General features: G+C 32.5%; 2 protein-coding genes across 2 annotated transcripts in view; both read left to right on the top strand.

Annotated features, from left to right (window-relative positions):
• Positions 1–18,796, top strand: part of LOC133321056 (serine/threonine-protein kinase S6KL) — a 133,109-nt gene that overhangs the window by 25,104 nt on the left and 89,209 nt on the right. The window contains exons 5-7 of the mRNA XM_061530157.1: positions 1,227–1,325; positions 1,391–1,549; positions 9,654–9,742. Of these exons, the coding sequence (XP_061386141.1) occupies positions 1,227–1,325; positions 1,391–1,549; positions 9,654–9,742 (347 nt within the window). The remainder of the gene's footprint in view (positions 1–1,226; positions 1,326–1,390; positions 1,550–9,653; positions 9,743–18,796) is intronic.
• Positions 1,926–2,618, top strand: LOC133321054 (autophagy-related protein 101). Its single transcript, XM_061530155.1, has one exon. The coding sequence runs from the start codon at positions 1,927–1,929 to the stop codon at positions 2,581–2,583; it is 657 nt and encodes a 218-aa protein (XP_061386139.1). The 5' UTR covers position 1,926; the 3' UTR covers positions 2,584–2,618.

The raw sequence follows: 18,796 nt of genomic DNA, 5'->3' as shown, positions 1-18,796 counted from the left end.
AGAGCAATTTATGATCTGTTCAGATTCAGATATAGCTCTCATATATATTTTTGTCCGATTTAAGATTAATGGTACACCAAAGTCCCTATATATGTTTCGATTTGCACGAAATTTGACATAGCACTCTGAATTAAATGTAGAATGATGTGTGTTAAGTTTCGTGGAAATCGGTTCAGGTTTAGATATAGCTCCCATATATTTTTTCTTCCGATTTAATGTAAATGGTGAACCAAAGTCCCTATATATCTTTCGATAGGCACGAAATTTGGCATAGCGTCCTAAATTAAGTCTAGAATGATGTGTGCTAAGTTTCGTGCCTGATCGATATTACCGAATAGTGTGTATCAAGTGTGCTATAAATTGATTTACACAAATTTGTCACATTGAATTTTAGCATAGGCTTCTGAAAGGCAGGTGTATGGATTAATATTAGTTGTTGTTGTTGTAGCAGCCCTATTGCTTTTACACAATGGGCTGATGTCGGTTCATTTATTGATAAAGATCAAATCAAATCAATTTTTTTAATGGAATTTTAAAAGAAAATTGAGAATTTCCATATGTAGAATATACCCAAAGTGGTAAAGGGTATCATACAGTCGGCCCAGCCCGACTTTACTATTTTTCGTACTGGTTTATATTGATATTTTACTGTCTCTAGAAAAACTAAAGGTATTCTGTGGGGGATATAAAGGGGTATATTTGTATATAGAAGATATAGAAGTCGTACATTGTCTATAAGAATATCATCTTTTCTGTTTTTATATAGGGTCTTTAAATCCTCTGTTGGTTATAGAAACATTAATGTCTGCATTGTCTATGTCATTTTTTTCTACAGAATACCTATACACCTAAGTCTGTTTATACACGGTCTTTTTGTACACTAATTTAGGCGAATTTAGGCGAATTCCCTTTATGTATAAGATCAGTGTCTTTTTTACACGTTTTTTTACACGGCTTCTTCTGGAACCAATGTACCGTATAAAAACAGACTTAGGTGTACATCTTGTGTATAGAAAATACCCAGAGATATTTTATAGAATATTCCAAGGTTTACATATTGATAGAAGAATCTTTGATAAGTCTTTGTTAATAAAAATAAATATTCAAGGCCTAGATATCTTCTTTTTATCTATACACAAATTACCTACTGCAAAAACGATTTATTCCATGGCATGTTTGTAGAATACCCTTAATATTTATTTTAATTAATTTATTTTATTTTTCAGTTTCCGAATACGTACCAAATGGTGAACTTTTCTCCAGAATTGCAACATTTTCATTGGATCTAATTCGTATCTATTTGGCTGAAATTGCTTTGGCATTGGGTAATATATTATTTGTCATATCATATTAAAACCAATTATTAATATCTCTTTATTTCTTCTTACAGATTTCCTACACAACGCTGGCATTATATATCGTGATGCCAAACCAGAAAATATCCTACTAACTGCTGATTATCATTTAAAATTAACCGATTTTGGTTTAAGCAAGTGGCTGAAATTGGGTTTAAGCACAAAAACTATGTGCGGCACATTTCAATATATGGGTACGATTTGAAAGATATATATAACAACAAAAAAGTAGAAACTATCAACCTAATCTCTCCCTCCAAAAAACAACAACAACATAAAACGCTAATAAAATTAGTAAAAGAAAGATAAGATATACATAGAAATTAAAGAAATAGTAGAGATAGCAAAAAACAAAAAGCTAACCACCAGTAGAATTAAAAAAAGGATAATACCACACAACAATAAATTACTACCACTACTACTACTCCTCCTACTATAACTACTTTTAAATAGATAAACTTCTCTCCGCCAGAAAGAAACAGAAAGAAAAAACCAAAAAACAACAACAATAGTGATTTTTAGTATTATTGAAAAAAGAAAAACAGTTACTTTTACTTGTTCGTCTATCAAAATGAATGCTCGCTCACAAGTTTTCGATCTAACCATGGAGGGTCGTCAAGTGGACGAAGCTGTGGCAAGTATATTTCATACGGTGCTATTCCATCGCTGCCTTGGTAAATATATGTACACCGGCGATGCTCAGTACTCCATTGGTACTGTCGGCTATACCGATGTCGATTGTGATTTCATTGACTTCACCTATGTCTGCTGTACATCAGATAGTCTGCAACGTACCGTTAAACGGGCCATTAATGTTTTCAGTGAAAAACTGCGTTCCAATGAAGGCTGTGGTTCGGGTCAAATAAGTTTAGAATTTTTCCAAAAGAAAAAATCGCGATGGCCCTTCACGGCCGAATGTATACCGTGGGAGGTGTGGACAATACATTTGGATTTGATAAAACATGAAAATGAAGATGAACGGCAAATGTGTCGTGAAAATGTTGCCGATCTGCTGACGGATAAGGTGATCTATATAACGGAAATCATGAATAGACATGATTATGTACCCAAGACACCGAGTCAAAGTGAATTGGACTTGATATTCGATACCACATATCCCGATGTACAGCCGTATCTATTTAAATTTGTCTCATCCACATCGAATTCGGCAGCGCCCTCAATGGGAAATGCCATGAAGAAAATTATTAAGGAGACGCTTGCATTGTGACGCGTTGCAAAGCCGTTACTATTAACGCAGCAATCTAATTATCTAAAGGCGAAAGCAGTGACAACACAACAGCAGCAGCAACAACAAAAAGATGCAGCAAAGGACATGCGAAAGAAATGTCTATGTGATAATAAGAAATGTATTAAACAAAAGTCGACGTCGTCGTCTCAAGTTGTTTATAAGTTCTATCAAGAGATTTCTACAACAATGGCTGAAAGCAGCTACAGTAGCAGCGGTAGCAACGAAGACAATGAAAACGACAGTGGTGATGATGGTGATGAAGATGCTGATGGCGGCGGCCTTGGTCCCAAAGTCATGTGGCAATTATCGGATACCAGTTGCAGTGAGTCCACACTGGCCACCATCACCCCTATGGCTTTGAAAAAGAAACAAATGATTGTTTACTACAATGCCACAACAAAACACCAACCATTCTATGGTTTTCTACACGCTTTGGCTCGTGATTTTATGTTCATTTGCTTCTGTCGCCATCATCACCAAAGACGTTTAGGTACATTTTAAAATGGAAAAAATTAACAACAAAGCAAAACAAAACTTCAAAACTCTCAGTTAGTTAATTTAAAACATTTTTTTAGAATTTCTAATTAATTTAATGTAATGTTAACAACAAATGTATTTTATAATTTTAATTTAATTTACTTTAAGTAATTTATTTCAAATGTGATTGGTGAATGTGTGTTGAATGGAATGTTTACTTTTTGGAATGAATGAATGTTTGATATTGAAACGTATGTTTAATAAAATAATAACACGGTGCTAAAATAAAAAAAGAATGTTGAAAAAGAAAATTATAAACAAACCGATTTTGTTAATAAAAATCTCCCATTTATGAAATTCTTAAAAATTTTCAAGGAAACTCGGCTAAGAAAAAGTCAACTACTTGTCCAGATTAAAAATGATATACAAGTCTAAAAGAGTGTGCACATTTCAAATTAAAAAATAGCAAACTCTCTATTATGTCAATTGATTTAAATTGAAAATTAATAATTTTAAATTTGGAAAAAATTAAGCCATGTTTCTTCAAGTTCAAGGTTAAAAACCGAACCAATATAGCTGTTTTTTTAACCAAAAAAATGTCTAAAATTTTGATAAAAAAAACGTAGAAACAAATGGTCCTCAAAAGGTGAATTCCAAGCAGAAAAGCCTGAGCTCCTTTTTTTAGATATTGAATATCTTTGATCTGAGAAAACATAAAACTAGAGATGCAAAAAATAATTTTTTAAAACCCAATAACTTCTGTTTCGTTTGTGAAATAAAATCATTTCGAAACAAATGAGAAAATGTGGATGGATTGTTTTTATACTATCCAAACTGAAGTATTTATATTCATTTATACTTAAATAGAGATTAAATCTGTGTGTACAAAGGATCTTCAAAAAATATATTGATGTTGAAAAAGAGAAGAAAATAATAATCTTTATTTGTAAAATGATATCGAATAGATTTTAAAGAAATAATTGTTTCTGAGGGTCAACAAAAATGATTCTCCCTGCCAATGACATACAACTAAAAGAACAATGACTCTAAAGAAAGTTTAAAATAAATATTGGGTTTAAAATACTGTGAGCTTTAGATAATGAGAACACTCAAACTGACATTAATTGTCCTTGCAGAAAATTATTGAAAAAAATCCACGCCTTGTGGCCTAATTGTCCTTGCAGAAAATTATTAAAAAAATCCAAGCCTTGTGGTATAATTGTCCTTGCAGAAAATTATTTCAAAAAATCTACGACTTGTGGCCTAATTGTCCTTGAAGAAAATTATTGAAAAAAATCTACGCCTTGTGGCCTAATTGTCCTTGAAGAAAATTATTTAAAAAAAACAATTCTAAATTTTATTTTTAATCTTTTTTAAATATTTATTTAAAATTGCTTAAAGAGTCATGATTTCAGACCTAATCTAACTTTTGGAAGAAAAATACATATTTTTGGTTTTCATCAAGTGGATGTTGAGTGCTTTCAATAAATTTATTTTAAAATTTGATTGAATTTTTGAATGATTTATTTATTTTATAAATATATCGTTAGCTAAAATGCAAAAAAGGCGTAACTAACAAAAAAATTAAAATTGACTTTTTGAATGAATATTGTGAATGTTAAACTGATGTGTTACAAAGTCAATTTCAATTTTTTGTTAGTTACCCTTTTTGTATTGATGGGAATATATATAAAATTGAGATTGATATTGTTTTCCCTATGTAGGATCCTTCTACAAACCCTCCTCTTTTTATAGAATTGTTATATGGGAAGTATTATTTTTTATATACATTCCCGTTGTGTCACCCACAGTTCGGACCTTCGTACCATATTTATAATAGCACCGTGTAATTAATAATATATGAATGAACTGTAATTATTTAAATAATTTCTGTAAAAACAACTATATATTGATGAGTACCTATAATTTAATTTTTTTTATAAATATATAAAAACAAGAAACAACAATAATTTTATGTTATTTTGTTTGTTTTAATAATTAAGAACGAAAAACAAAACTTAAAACGTGATAATACAAATATTTATCTATCTATCTACATATATAAAAAATTAATCTAATCTAACTACTTGTAAAGAGAAAAAAACACATATTTTTAGTTTTGCTATAAATCCTCAAAAATAATAAACATTATTTTTTAAGTTAATAATAATAAAAACAACAATAACAAATTTAAGTTACTTATGACACATTTGAATTATTGCAAAGCGAGAAGATTAAACAAAACATCAGCAAAAAACCCATCGTTTAGTTTTTTAAGCAGCATCACTTGATTGTAAAACAACATTAAGTAAAAAAAATATTAATCTATAGAATCCACTCTATAAATATGTACACATAAATGTGTATATATCAACCATTACCTTATATGTATTTCATTTTATTTGTTTCACTCTCAACAAAAAAAGAAAATAATAAGAAAATAGAAAACTTTACTGAGAATAATAACAAAACACCAATTACAATTGAAATCTATGAAATGGACCATTATTTAGTCTTAGTAATACAAAAACTAATATTATTAATAATTACTATTACTATTTATATGTTTTTTTATTTTGTTTAATTTTTTTCTACTACAACCATCTACTCATACACTATACATATATTTGTACACACGAAAGAAACATCCTACCAACTGCCAGTTTATTTTTAAGTTTTATTTTTTTGATTTTGATTTTTTGTGTTTTTCATATTTTTTTAGTTATAATATGCCAATTTAATTTTGTTTTTACATATCTATCTATATAAATATACAGCCTTTTAAAGGTGGTTTTTGTATAAATATAATTTGTTAATATAATTCATTTATTATTGTTTTTGTTTTATATAAGCATAAATATATTTTGCAACTTTAGCAATTGTGCTATTAAATGTTTACACTTTAAAAATGTAATGATATCATCACATTCGAAACTGAATATTTAGGAATTAACCCAATTTTTGTTATGAAGAATTGAAAATGTAAGAAAATTATTTTTAATGGGTCAAACCTTAAAAAAATAAAAAAAAAACTCATAGACTTGTTCGTGGAACCTATTTCAATATGAATGCTACTTTATTTCAAAAAGTTGTCCTTTAAAATCTCCACATTTTTTATCTCGGCTATATCTATGCTGATCAAAAGCCATGAACCTTAAACTTTTCTCAAAATTTCTATTTAAAGATTTTTTACAGAACTTTATGAACTTTGAAGATGGGCTAAGTATACGCGACGAACACATGTCCAATTGAATTATTTCAAAAAGTTGTCCCCACTATCTCGGCTATATCTCACTCCCTATGCCGATCAAAAGCCATGAACCTTAAACTTTTGTCAAAATTCCTTTTTAAAGGTTTATTTTACAGAACTTCATGAATGCTCCTTTCAGTCTTTTAGAAATTCTGTTTTCTTCAGGAAATTTCCAAGTACAGAAATTGAGACCTAATGTTAACAATAGTTGTAAAGAGACAGGTTTATATTTTCGCTAGATTCTTTATATGCTCTGCCCGTAATATTATCTGAACATCATTTTATTTTTGTAGCAGTCATCATCTCGTTGGACCTTCCATATATTCTAGATGAGTCTGTTGACTGAACATGCCTTGAATCTACCGATTTCTTATGATATTTGTAGGTAACGCTCCATTTTCGGTATTTTTAGCCGCAATTCCCTACCGAAGTGGCTGTAATCTTATAATTCGGGGTCCTAGGACAGTATTACAAATATTGGTCCATGTTTTGCCGTCGTGTTAGGTATTTTTAATGGTCCTAGGCGCATTTTCCAATCCAAGTGGCAAAACTTAGGCACTTCAGCATTCCAGAGCATAAAATACATCATAATAAGCTTTTTTTGAGGTCTTAGCGGTCATAGATTTTCAGGATAAATGATATCCTCAAAGAAATGTTGCCATTTAATGTTTTTATACTCTCAGCCTTAGGGCTAATCAGGGTATATACACTTTGATACCGTGAAAATGTGCCTCATCGAAATATTGGTTTTGGACCATATCCGTTTTAGAAAATTTGTATTCGATTTACACATGGCCGTCCGTCCGTCTATCTGGCTGGTGCGCACGATAACTCTCGAAGGGAATAATCGATTTCAAAAAACTTTGTACATCTTAATATTTCTTCCCCTCAAAATTGTGCTTAAAATTAATTTTATAATAACATGCAAACGGATTATCCGAAATTTGTACAACAAAATCTGGCGAATGGAATGTCCAAGAGGGTCACAATTTTCAATATTTTTAAATTCAATATTAGGCTAATGAAATGCCTAATTTGAACCGAACTTTGCACAACCTATTATATTTACCGAGCCTAGATCAAGTTTGAAGATGGGACCTATTGGTCCACTCCTCCTTGTAACTCCCCCACAAGGGGTCAAAATTTTTAATATTTATGAAACCAATATCTGGCGAATGGAATGTCGGACTGGAACCAAATTTTGCACAACCTATTACACTTTATTAAGCCTTATAAAATCAAATTTTTTAATATTTATGAATCCAATATCTGGCGAATGGAATGTCCGACTGGAACCAAATTTTGCACAACCTATTATATTTACCAAGCCTAGATCTAGTAGGAAGATGGGACCCATTGATCCACTCCTTCTAGAAGCTCCCCCGCAGAGAGTCAAAATTTGTAATATTTATGAATCCAATATCTGGCTAATGGAATGTCCAAGCCTAGATCTAGTAGGAAGATGGGACCCATTGGCCCACTCCTTCTAGTACCTCCCCCACAGAGGGTCATAATTTTCAATATTTATAAATAAAAAACAAAATAACCTACACTATCTATTACCTTTACTAAGCCTATATCAAATCCGAAGATGGGATGCACTGGTTCACTCCTTCTGATACCTCCCACAAAAATGGTCTAAACCCTCTCCGCAAACCATAGGGTGAGGGTATATATCTTCGAGGTCTATACCTATTCCCGTCAATTGATGTGGTAATACATTGGGTTTTTCGCATAAAAAAATCTGTTTTTATGTTAGCGGAGACTTTTCTAATAATTGGTAGAATAAACGTCATTGTATCTGTATACCCAACATCCTCCCAGGTTTTGCAGGCATTTTTTTTTGAAAACAAGAACCTACAGCAATACTGTGGTTCCTTGATTTACATATAGATTTCCAGATTCCGCTCTAAAAATGCAGTCAATATTTCGAAATAAATTAAATTTTTTAATAATTAAAAAAAAAATTTGGTTGTTAATAAAATTGATTTAATTTTTGTTTTATTTAAAAACAAACTAAAATATTTTTTTTTCAAATTTTAACAAAATAGTCCATCTCCCCGGAAAGAAAATTTAAAATATATATTTGAAGCACCCAAAAAAAAAATACACACAAAACTCACATAGGAATCAAAAATATATTCAAAGAAAAATAATACGAATAGTAAACAATTAAAAACAAAAAACCAATATATATTAAAAAAATATTAAAAACAACAACAAATATATTGTGATTTATATTTCAAATGTTTAGAAATGTAAGCAAACAAAAAAAATCTAAAATAAATAAAAAATATGATCTTCAAAATTTTAGTAATTTTTTAGTAGTGATAATAATTATACTTTAATATATTTACTAATAATTATAATGATTATTTTTTTGTATTAGAATTATAGTTTTAAGTAGGATTTATTTCAAATTTTTAAAATTAAAAAAACATAACTATATTTTTTGAAATGAAATTGGCAACATTTTAGTGATAGGTGAGAAAGTAAAAAAATTATGAAATATTTTATTTCAACATTAATTTTGAAAAATTCAAGAAAAAATATATTTATATATACATTTATTTTTTTCACCTTGTGCACTAAGTAAACATTTAGTTTTAAAATTAAATATCTAAAATTTAAAAAATATATATATTATAAAAACTGAAGAATGAAATTTATTTCAATGTGATTTGCTTAATGAAAAAATATATACACATATATCTATATAATAGTAAAAAAACAATGTCCACAATTTAACCTGGAAAAAAGAAGGAATAGAATGAATCGTATATCCAATAATATAATATTTACCCTCCTCACAACTACGAAACAAACAAAAACCAAAATGAATTATAATAATGTTATATATAAATTAAAAAAAAAAAAAAAAAAATATATATAAAAATGAAAAGTGATTTTTTTTTAATTATAGTAATTTAGTGTTTTAGTGTAGTTATAAGTAATAAGCATATGAAAATTTATTAATTATATCCATATATCTAATAATAATAATTAATATACTATTAATATTATTAATATGATTAAGAGAACAATGCTGTGTAAATATTCTATGTATAGTTAAAAAACAACCAACAAAGAAACAACAACAAAAAACTGAAAAGAAAATATTAAATCAAAAACATAATTTTAAAAATTAATTATACCAATGGTGTTTTCATTTTTTGTGTGTGATAATGGTAGCCTAGAGATTCTCTTCCTTTTTTGTTTTCCTTTATTGTGTTTTCTCTTCCTTTTTTATATTTTTTTCTCCTTTTTGCTTTTTTATTTTGTAACAGGTAAGTAAATTCGTTCTTTTTTTGTTTTGTTACAGCTCCGGAAATTTTAAGGGGTGAACCCTATACGCATTCGGTTGATTGGTGGTCATTGGGCATAATTGTTTGTCAAATGTTTATTAAAAAGGTAAGTCCGAATTTCCTTTTTCCTAAATTTTGTAATACAAAACATAAAAGAAATACATAATATATATAGATCTTTCTATAGGAAGACCTATACGGCCTTCTATAGGAAGACCTATACGGCCTTCTATAGGAAGACCTATACGGCCTTCTATAGGAAGACCTATACGGCCTTCTATAGGAAGACCTATACGGCCTTCTATAGGAAGACCTATACGGCCTTCTATAGGAAGACCTATACGGCCTTCTATAGGAAGACCTATACGGCCTTCTATAGGAAGACCTATACGGCCTTCTATAGGAAGACCTATACGGCCTTCTATAGGAAGACCTATACGGCCTTCTATAGGAAGACCTATACGGCCTTCTATAGGAAGACCTATACGGCCTTCTATATGAAAGACCTATACGGCCTTCTATAGGAAGACCTATACGGCCTTCTATAGGAAGACCTATACGGCCTTCTATAGGATAACCTATAGGCCTTCCTATAGAAGGCCTATCCTATAGGCCTTCCTGAAAGACAGATACAACTGTCTGAGGATTAAAATAAAAATTGTTTTTTTTTTATCTAAACTCTGTGCCTTTATATGATCTTAAATACAAAATTTTAGATTTTTATTCCGACAAAAAAATTTTTTGACACTGAAAGGGTTAACAATTCATCAACGCCCAGACGAAACGGCTGAAATTTTGGGTGAGGGTCAATTTAAGTCCCAAGGTGTCAGAAAAGACTTGGTTTTTGCAAATTCGTACTACAACGTCACGAAACGTACTAAATATGTTACCATTTCTATTTGTTGAGGAGTTAGAACTCCAAAATTTGAAATGAGGGTAACTGATGGAGTGTAGGATAGATGTGACAAAGGATTTATTGAAATTTGAACTATAAGTATCCGAAAAGTATTAAAATGTACTAAATTTGTTACAATTTCGTGAACGGATAGAGTTAAAAATTTGAAATTTGGAATGCAAATCAAGATTGAGAAGTAGGGTCGAAATAAGGAGATGGTTTTGGAAGTGTTTAGTCATGTGTACGAAAAGTGCCAAAAGGTACTAAATCTGGTACAATTTGAATTTTGAGGAACGGATGGAGCTAGAATCTGAAATTTAAAATTAATATTACCGTCGGAGTGTAGGATTGGGATATTTAGGTAATTTTGGATATTTGTACTTATGAGTACGAATAGTATTAAATGGTACTATATTTGGTAAATTTGGATGAACCGATAGAGCTTGAACACTGGAAATAAGATTACTACTGCATTGTAGAATTGAGGTATGTTGGTAGTTTGGGAAATTCGTACTTATGTGTACTAAATTTGGTACAATTTGAATTTTGGGTGAACCCATTGAGCTGGAATCCTGAAATTTGGAGTTGAGATCACTGTTGGGATGTAGGATTGGGGTATGTAGGAAGTTTTGGAAAATGTGTATAAAATGGTTCTAAATTTGGTACAATTAGGATTTAGTTTAACCGATAGAGCTGGAACATTAAAATTTGGAAATAAGATTATTGTTGGTGTCTGGGATTGGGGGGTAAGCATGTAGTTATGGAAATTTGTACTTATGGGTACTAAATTCGATACAATTTAGATTTAGGGCTAGAATAGTACACATTTGAAATTAAGATTATTATTGGAGTGTAAAATATTGTACTTATGGGTACTAAATGGTACTAAATTTGGTACAATTTTACATTTTGGTGAAACGACAAAGCTGGAATCCTGAAATTTGGAGTTAGGATCACTGTTGGGTTGTAGGATTGGGGTATGTAGGAGGTTTTAGAAGCGCCTTCTAATGTGTACTAAATTTTGCACAATTTAAATGTTGGGTAGAGCTGGAATCCTGAAATCGTGTAATAAAGTTAACATTGGTTGTATGTTATTGGTAGTTTTGGAAATTAGTACTTATGCGTCACTGTTGGGGTGTAGGATTGGGATATGTGGGAAGTTTTGGAAATTCGTACTAATGTGTACTAAATGGTATCAAATGTGGATTTGGGTAAACCGATAGAGCTGGAATCTTGAATCATTGAAGTTAGGATCGCTGTTGGGGTGTAGGGTTGGGATACAATTATATTGGGTGAAGAGAACGGGCTGGAATTCTGAAAATGGAAAATATAATTTCTATTGTATTTATATAAGTGTGCACTATTAGAGGTACAAAATTTGTTTTTGCAAAATAGTCAGGCTGAATCCCAGTTTGTTGTTTTTATAAAAAACAAATATTTATTAGTGGGAAAGGTATGGAATTGTTTGTAAATGCCTTGTTAACCTCGAAGTGAGGCTCCAGCGAAATTCTCATACAGTTTATGTCGCTGGTCAGCTAAGTACTTCGCTTTGTTACAAGAGACATGAACGGTTTTTTGTATAGAAGCAATAGCTTCTGGGGAGGATATCCCAACAAAATACTAAGGGAACTGAGGAGGATCAGTGGCGTGATCCGAAACTATAGTCTTCCTTGCCTTACCCCTCGGCAAACAATGCCATACATTCCCCACTAATAAATAGTTGTTTTTTATAAAAACAACAAACTGTGTGTACAAATGGTATCCCAAATAAACCGCCAACACTACTGGTACTAAATTTTGTAAAATTAAGATTTGGGTGAACCTATAGATCTCGAACAATGAAATTTGGAATACTTTTTGGAAATGAGCACTATAAAGAGTACGAGAGGTTATAAATGATACCAAAATTTGTATAGAGCTAGATTTGCGTTGCGGTCAGAATTGATGTGTAGTGTTGAGATATAGTGTTGAGAGATGGGCAGTGGGTAAATACCCGGTAAATTCCCATTTGTGGGTATTGAATCGCTAATACAACATCATATACTTTATTTCCGGGTTTCTGTTATCAAATGGATTTAAAGTGTATTGTGAAACTATACTTTAAAAACGTTGGTAAATACCCGAGTATTTAGTCAAAAATTGGGTTTAAACTCATTAACTGGCGAACCACTTGACGCAGCCTGCCAAATTTGGCTCACATGTTGTTAATGTCAAAACTAATACTGGTATAGGTAATGGAGTTTTTGGGTCCAAGTTTTGATAAAGCCCTGTATAGCCTGTCTGCACTTTCATTCTATGTCATTCATGTTTTCTCGAAGAAGACTGAGTCCAGAAGAGTCAGCAACCTATGAAAGATGATATTTTGCGGTTTAAATCTTGATCAATATTGTAGGATATACCAAGTTACTTATAGGATTCTATATATTTTGATATTGTTTAGTCACATTTTCGAAAACGTGCTCAGAATCTAAGTTTAGTCCAGCGATAGTTGCGTAGGGTATATTAGGTTGGGGAAAAATAAATCCATTATTTTTATATGAACTATAGTACTTTATTTTACATGCTTCGGAATGTCCGATATGCACCGTTTTGTTGTATGATTTGTTGCCATTTTAAAGGCAACTTCCTAATGCCTCTCTCATAGATGTTCTGCTCTCTATTTGCAAAGAACTCTAGAAGTTGATTTTCACATTCCTTATCATTTAAGAAATTTTTCAATGCAATAAAAATATGATAATCGCTTCGTGCCAAGTCCGGAATGTGTGGCGGATGCATTAAAAATTCCTAACCGATGTTTCTGGGGAGTCACTGTAGATGTGTGTGGCCTAGCGCTGTTATTGTGGAACACGACACCTCTCCTGTTCACCAATTCTGGCCGTTTCTAGGCAATTGCTATCTTCAAACGGTCCAGTTGTTGACAGCAGAGTTTACAATTTAGCGTTTGGCCATATGAAAGCAACTCATAATAAATAACCTTCCTGGTCGTTAATCCTGGTTTAGGCAACGTTTGAGGTGCTTCATCGCTCTTTGACCACCAACGTTTACGCACAGGGTTATTGTATGTGATCCATTTCTCATTTCTAGTCACCATCCGTTTATGAAATGGGTCTATCTCATTCCGTTTGGCCTAGGCTTCGCAGATGGAAATTTTTTCCTCTTAATTGGTGCGGCTCCCAAGCATCGAGCTTCTTTTTAAATCAAGCTTTGTGTAAATGGTTTAAAATAGTATTATTGTCGATTTAAAGCACCTGGGCGATGTTACGACTGTTAACATGCCGGTCAACTTCGTCAATTTCTCCTATTTTATCGACATTTTCATAAGTGGATTTCTTTTTCCCCAAATTTTATATTTGGTCAATATTGCGGGTCCGAATCATGTAAAATGTGTCGAATTCGTCTCAAGGCCTTCGTTTTCCTGGGCTCTGACATTCCTTTTTTGAGGTTTCACATTCTGTTTGATCGTTACCCACCTCGTTTATTCGTACCTGTTCCAATGTAACAACGCCCCAAACCATACAGATACCCTAAACATTTGTTATGAATATGCCCCGCGAACTATTTAGTTTCTTATTGAACTCATTTCCTTGTCAAAAATTGTATTTCAGATTATTAGCAGGGATGGGAAGTTTCCTGAAGCGATAGTGGATTAACTCTCCGAATTTAAAATCAGCCATTTCCATGGGATTATGTCCGAACACTGTGTAATTCTACAAAAACAATATTTAAACAGCATCCACAAGAAAACACTCCGTCAAAGTCAAATTCGTTTTTTATTTCCATTTTTATTTATCTTCAGTCTATTTAAAAGAAAATAATAATAAAAGAAAAATCATATAAAATCATGTTTATCAATCTAACGATGAAGACAAACGACAAATTCTCCAAATATATGAACTCCCAAGAAAAACATATGTCTGAAAAAAAATCTATAGATTTCAAATAATCCTCGGACAATGTTCATAAATCGAGAAGTTGTCGTTATTCCTTCTCGTGTTAAAATTTATATTACGGATCCGTTTGTATATGTATGTATAGGTTATGTGGGTCTGATTAAAAATTAGAGATTGCATTTGCCAGCTTTTATGTTTGTGTGTTGTTTCTTTTTTCTGTATATATTATATATATAAAAAAACTAAAGATAATTAACATAATTATTATGTGTAATTTTATAAATTATTAATTAATTGTCATCCTGGTGTTCCTCGCATTACAGATTAATATAAATAATACAGAGAATATAGAGGGGAAGCTCTCCTTCCTTTTCTCTCGCGCTCTCTCTCTCTCTCTTTCTCTATTTTATGGAAAATGATTTTAAATGTTAAAATTTAAAATCCTTTTCCCCGATATTCGTTGTTATCTGCCTTTTTACTTTTTTTAATTTTATCTGCTAAGAAAGCTTCTTAAATAATTATTAAATAAAAAATATTTATAAAATAATTGTTTTTGTTTTTTTTTTTTCTCATAGTGCAAATTATTTCTTCATGGTGCCATTTCTGTTTTTTTTTTAATTACGAAAAATAATTATCTTTAATTTGTTGAAATTATTACACAAAATATATGTATATATTATTGTATATGCCATCATATTGGTTTGTCCTTGCTTTGTTTGTTGGGTTGTGTGCGGTTTTTTGATAGGGTGGGTAGGTGGTAGGTTATTTTGGAGTCAGGTGGTTAGTTGGAGTGTAGTGTGGGTATCTATTAGGCTGGTTCGGGTTGTTGTTGTGCTTTATAAAAAAATGTGTGTGGGAAAGGTTGAGCTGGGATCTCCTTGGACCCTAATCCAACCCTGGTGCATTTATTATCACTGTATTGTTTTTTTTCTCTAATTCTAGATTCTATTGATTTTTCTTCTTATTCTGTCTATGTGTGTGTGTGTGATAATTTTTCTTCTCTATGTCTACATAATTTGTGCGTGTTTTCTGTTTTGTTTACATTTATCCTGGCGGTCCCTGGTTTGTCCGTTGTTTTTCCAAATTAATTTTAGTTTTTTTTTTTGAAATTGTCTTTCGTTTCTTTATTCTCTCTTCGTTCCGTCTTATTAAGCTTTGTTCTCTTTACAAACTAAAAATAACTAACTAAAATCTAAACTTAAGAAATCCGGTTGGGTTCTATAGAATTGAAGAAGGCCCCAGAGCTTAGGGGCCTTTCTCAAACCTAAGACAAATACATTTGGGGGTTTTGGTGTTAATGGATTTTTAAGGTTCCTTCTCTCGCTCTCTCAAGCCCTCACTCTCTTTCTCTTGTTTTATTATGAACCCTAAAAACCCAAAACTAATGCTGAGGAGAAATTTTGGTTTTGCGGGAATTTTGTGTGGGATTTTGAGACTGTTTTTTTCGGTATCATTAAAAATTAAATATTCAAATATTTTTTTCGATTTTTTGTTTTAAATTATAAGTGAACCTTAAGCGTTTCTTTATTTTTAATTGTCGTATTTCTAGATATATTTATATGCTACAATCTAATTGGACTTGTCTTCTTTAGATTCTTCAGATTCTTTTGACTCTTCGGATTCTTTTGATTCAGCTTCGGCTTTTTTGCTTTCATTGGATTTGTCCTCTTCGGTGGTGGCTGAGTTGTCTTCCAATTTTTTGGGGGCCTGTTCTGGTTCGGGTTTCTTTTCGGCTTCCTCGGCCTTGGCGGGTTCGGCAGCTTCTACCTTGGCGGGTTCGACGGCTTCATCGAGTTTCTTGGGTTCGGCTGATTTGACTTCTTCGGCCTTGGGGGCTTCTTCGACGGCAGCAGCTGGGGCAGCGGCAACTTCTTCGGCCTTCTTTTCAGCGGGGGTTTCCAAGGCCTTGACAGCTTCAACAGCCTCTACAGCTTTGGGTTCTTCGGCTTTGGGTTCTTCAGCAGTAACGGGCAAGGCTTTGACCTCGGGTTGGGCAACAGCTTCAGGGGCGGCAACTTCAGCGGCGACGGGGGCAGCAGCATCTACTTCGGGTTTCTCATCGCTGGTACGTTCTTGGCGGGCGGGCAATTCTTCGGCTTTCTTTTCTTCAGCAGCTGGCAATTCTTCGACCTTCTTCTCTTCTTTGATTTCGGGTGTGGCTTCAGCGGCGCTCAATTCGTCTTTCTTTTGTTCGGAGACCAAGCCAGATTTGCCTTCGGGTACAACATCAGCGACAGCGGGTTTGGCTTCTACTTCTGGTACAGCTGGTTTGACTTCTTCTTCGGCGGCAGCAGCAACAACGGGCAAGGCCTTAGCTTCCTCTACAACTTCTTCGCTGCGGGTTTGTTTTTCAGCTGGGGCGGGTACTTCATCTTTCTTTTCTTCAGCAGCTGGGGCAGGGGCTTCTTCCTTTTTCTGCTCTTCCTCCTTTTTGGGTTCTTCAACCTTTTCAGGGGCGGCAGCGGCTTCAGCTGGGGCGGCAGGAGCATCTGTCACAGGAGCTTCAGGTTCGGGTTTCTTTTCCTCTTCAAGTGTTCTTGATTCGGGTGCTACTTTAACTTCGGGTTTAACCTCCTCATCGACTTTTTGTACAACTTCAGGTTTAACTTCGGGCACCGCAACCGATTCAGCAACAACGGGAGCAGCGGCTACTTCTTCCTCCGGCACGGGTAGAGCAAAAGCGCTCACCAAGAGGACGGATAATATGACTAATTGGAACTTCATGCTGTAATGGGAAAGAAGAAGAAAAAGAGAGATTAGTTAAAGGACTTGAGAAAAAATGATCGGAAGTAATATTAGGATGGATGTAAAGATGGTATCTGGGGATTTTCAAGCCGTATTAAGGAACCGGTTCTTAGTATGTCAAATATTTCTTCTATATTAAGGAACCGGTTCTCAGTATATTTTAAATAAGTTTTATGGTTATTTTTTATTGATAGGGAATATAGGAACATTTGGTATTATTGAAGGATAGATCTTTGTTCCATATAAACGGATTTTTGTGATTAAAGAACCGGTTCTCAATGTCCAAAAACCGGTTACAGACTCATTAACATGTCTATATGAAAACGAATGTAAGCATTTTGAAAACTAAACTAATGTATGCTTAAACCCGAAACCGGGTTTGGTGAACCGGATCTCGAAATTTCAAAAACCGGTTATGAATAATTACAATTTTTTTAAAAAAATATTTTTTTTTGAATCGGATTTGATTTGAATATGAAAATTCCGCAAAATAGAAGCTACTATAATTATTGTATATATCTGTGCCCACTACAAATGGTCCTTCCGCGTTACGGAACCGGTTCTCAGTACCTCTTAAATAAGTTTTATGGTTATTTTTAATTGATAGGGAATATAGGAAAATGTTGTATTAATGGAGGTTAGATCTTTATTCCATTTTAACAGATTTTGGGGTTAATGAACCGGTTCTCAATGTCCCAAAAACCGGTTATATACTCATTAACATGATTATATGTAAACAAATATAAGCATTTTGAAAAGTTACATAGATCTGACTAAACGTGTTTCTGTTTACGAAAACCGGGTTTGGTGAACGGGTTCTCGACATTGCAAAAACCGGTTATAAATGATTGATTTTTTTAATATTTTTTATTTTTGAATAGGATTTGAATATTTGAGAACCGGTTACCAAAATCGGATGTTGGTTTTTTTATAACAAAATGTCAAACAAACGAATATAAGCATTTTGAAAACTAAACTAACCGGATTTATGGAACCGAAAACCGGGTTTCGTGAACCGGTTCTTGGCATTGCAAAAACCGGTTATGAATGATTAAATTTTTTTTAATATTTTTTTATTATTGAATCGGATTTGAATACTTGAGAACCGGTTACCAGAATCGGATATTGTCTTCTTGATATAACAAAATGTCAAACAAACGAATATAAGCATTTTGAAAACTAAACTAACCGGGTTTATGGAACCAAAAACCGGTTTTGGTAAACCGGTTATTAATAATTATTTTTTTAATATTTTTTATTTTTGAATCGGATTTGAATATTTGATAACCGGTTAAATACACAGCCTGAAAAATTCTAGAGACGGAAATTCATTATCTTTATATTTCATTCTCATTAAATCTTGCCCCATAAACCGGTTCAACGAAGGCTTGACACTTCCCTATAATGTGCGGAACAAAAAATTGCAGATAAAAAGCAGTATTTGTTTAATTCGGGGTATTGACCCCCTTCCTATTGGCTTTTTTATGTTGACTACGTAAAAATAAAAAACCGGCATATATTTATTGCAAATAAAAAAAAAATAATTATGTATGTTGTATAATGTGTTGGACACGCTTCACAATAGACAACAATTAGATAACCAGTTCAAATGTTGTTGAAAGTACGACAT

Source organism: Musca vetustissima, unplaced genomic scaffold (assembly GCF_032173495.1).
Source record: "Musca vetustissima isolate MV318-11 ecotype Yass unplaced genomic scaffold, APGP_CSIRO_Mvet_v1 utg21852, whole genome shotgun sequence".
NCBI classification, from domain to species: domain Eukaryota; kingdom Metazoa; phylum Arthropoda; class Insecta; order Diptera; family Muscidae; genus Musca; species Musca vetustissima.
Note: the sequence above shows the minus strand (reverse complement) of the source record. Positions and strands in the feature narration are given on the sequence as shown.

Coding starts and splice junctions, on each gene's coding strand:
- LOC133321054 (XM_061530155.1), top strand. CDS start 1,927: ATGAATGCTCGCTCACAAGTTTTCGATCTAACCATGGAGGGTCGTCAA.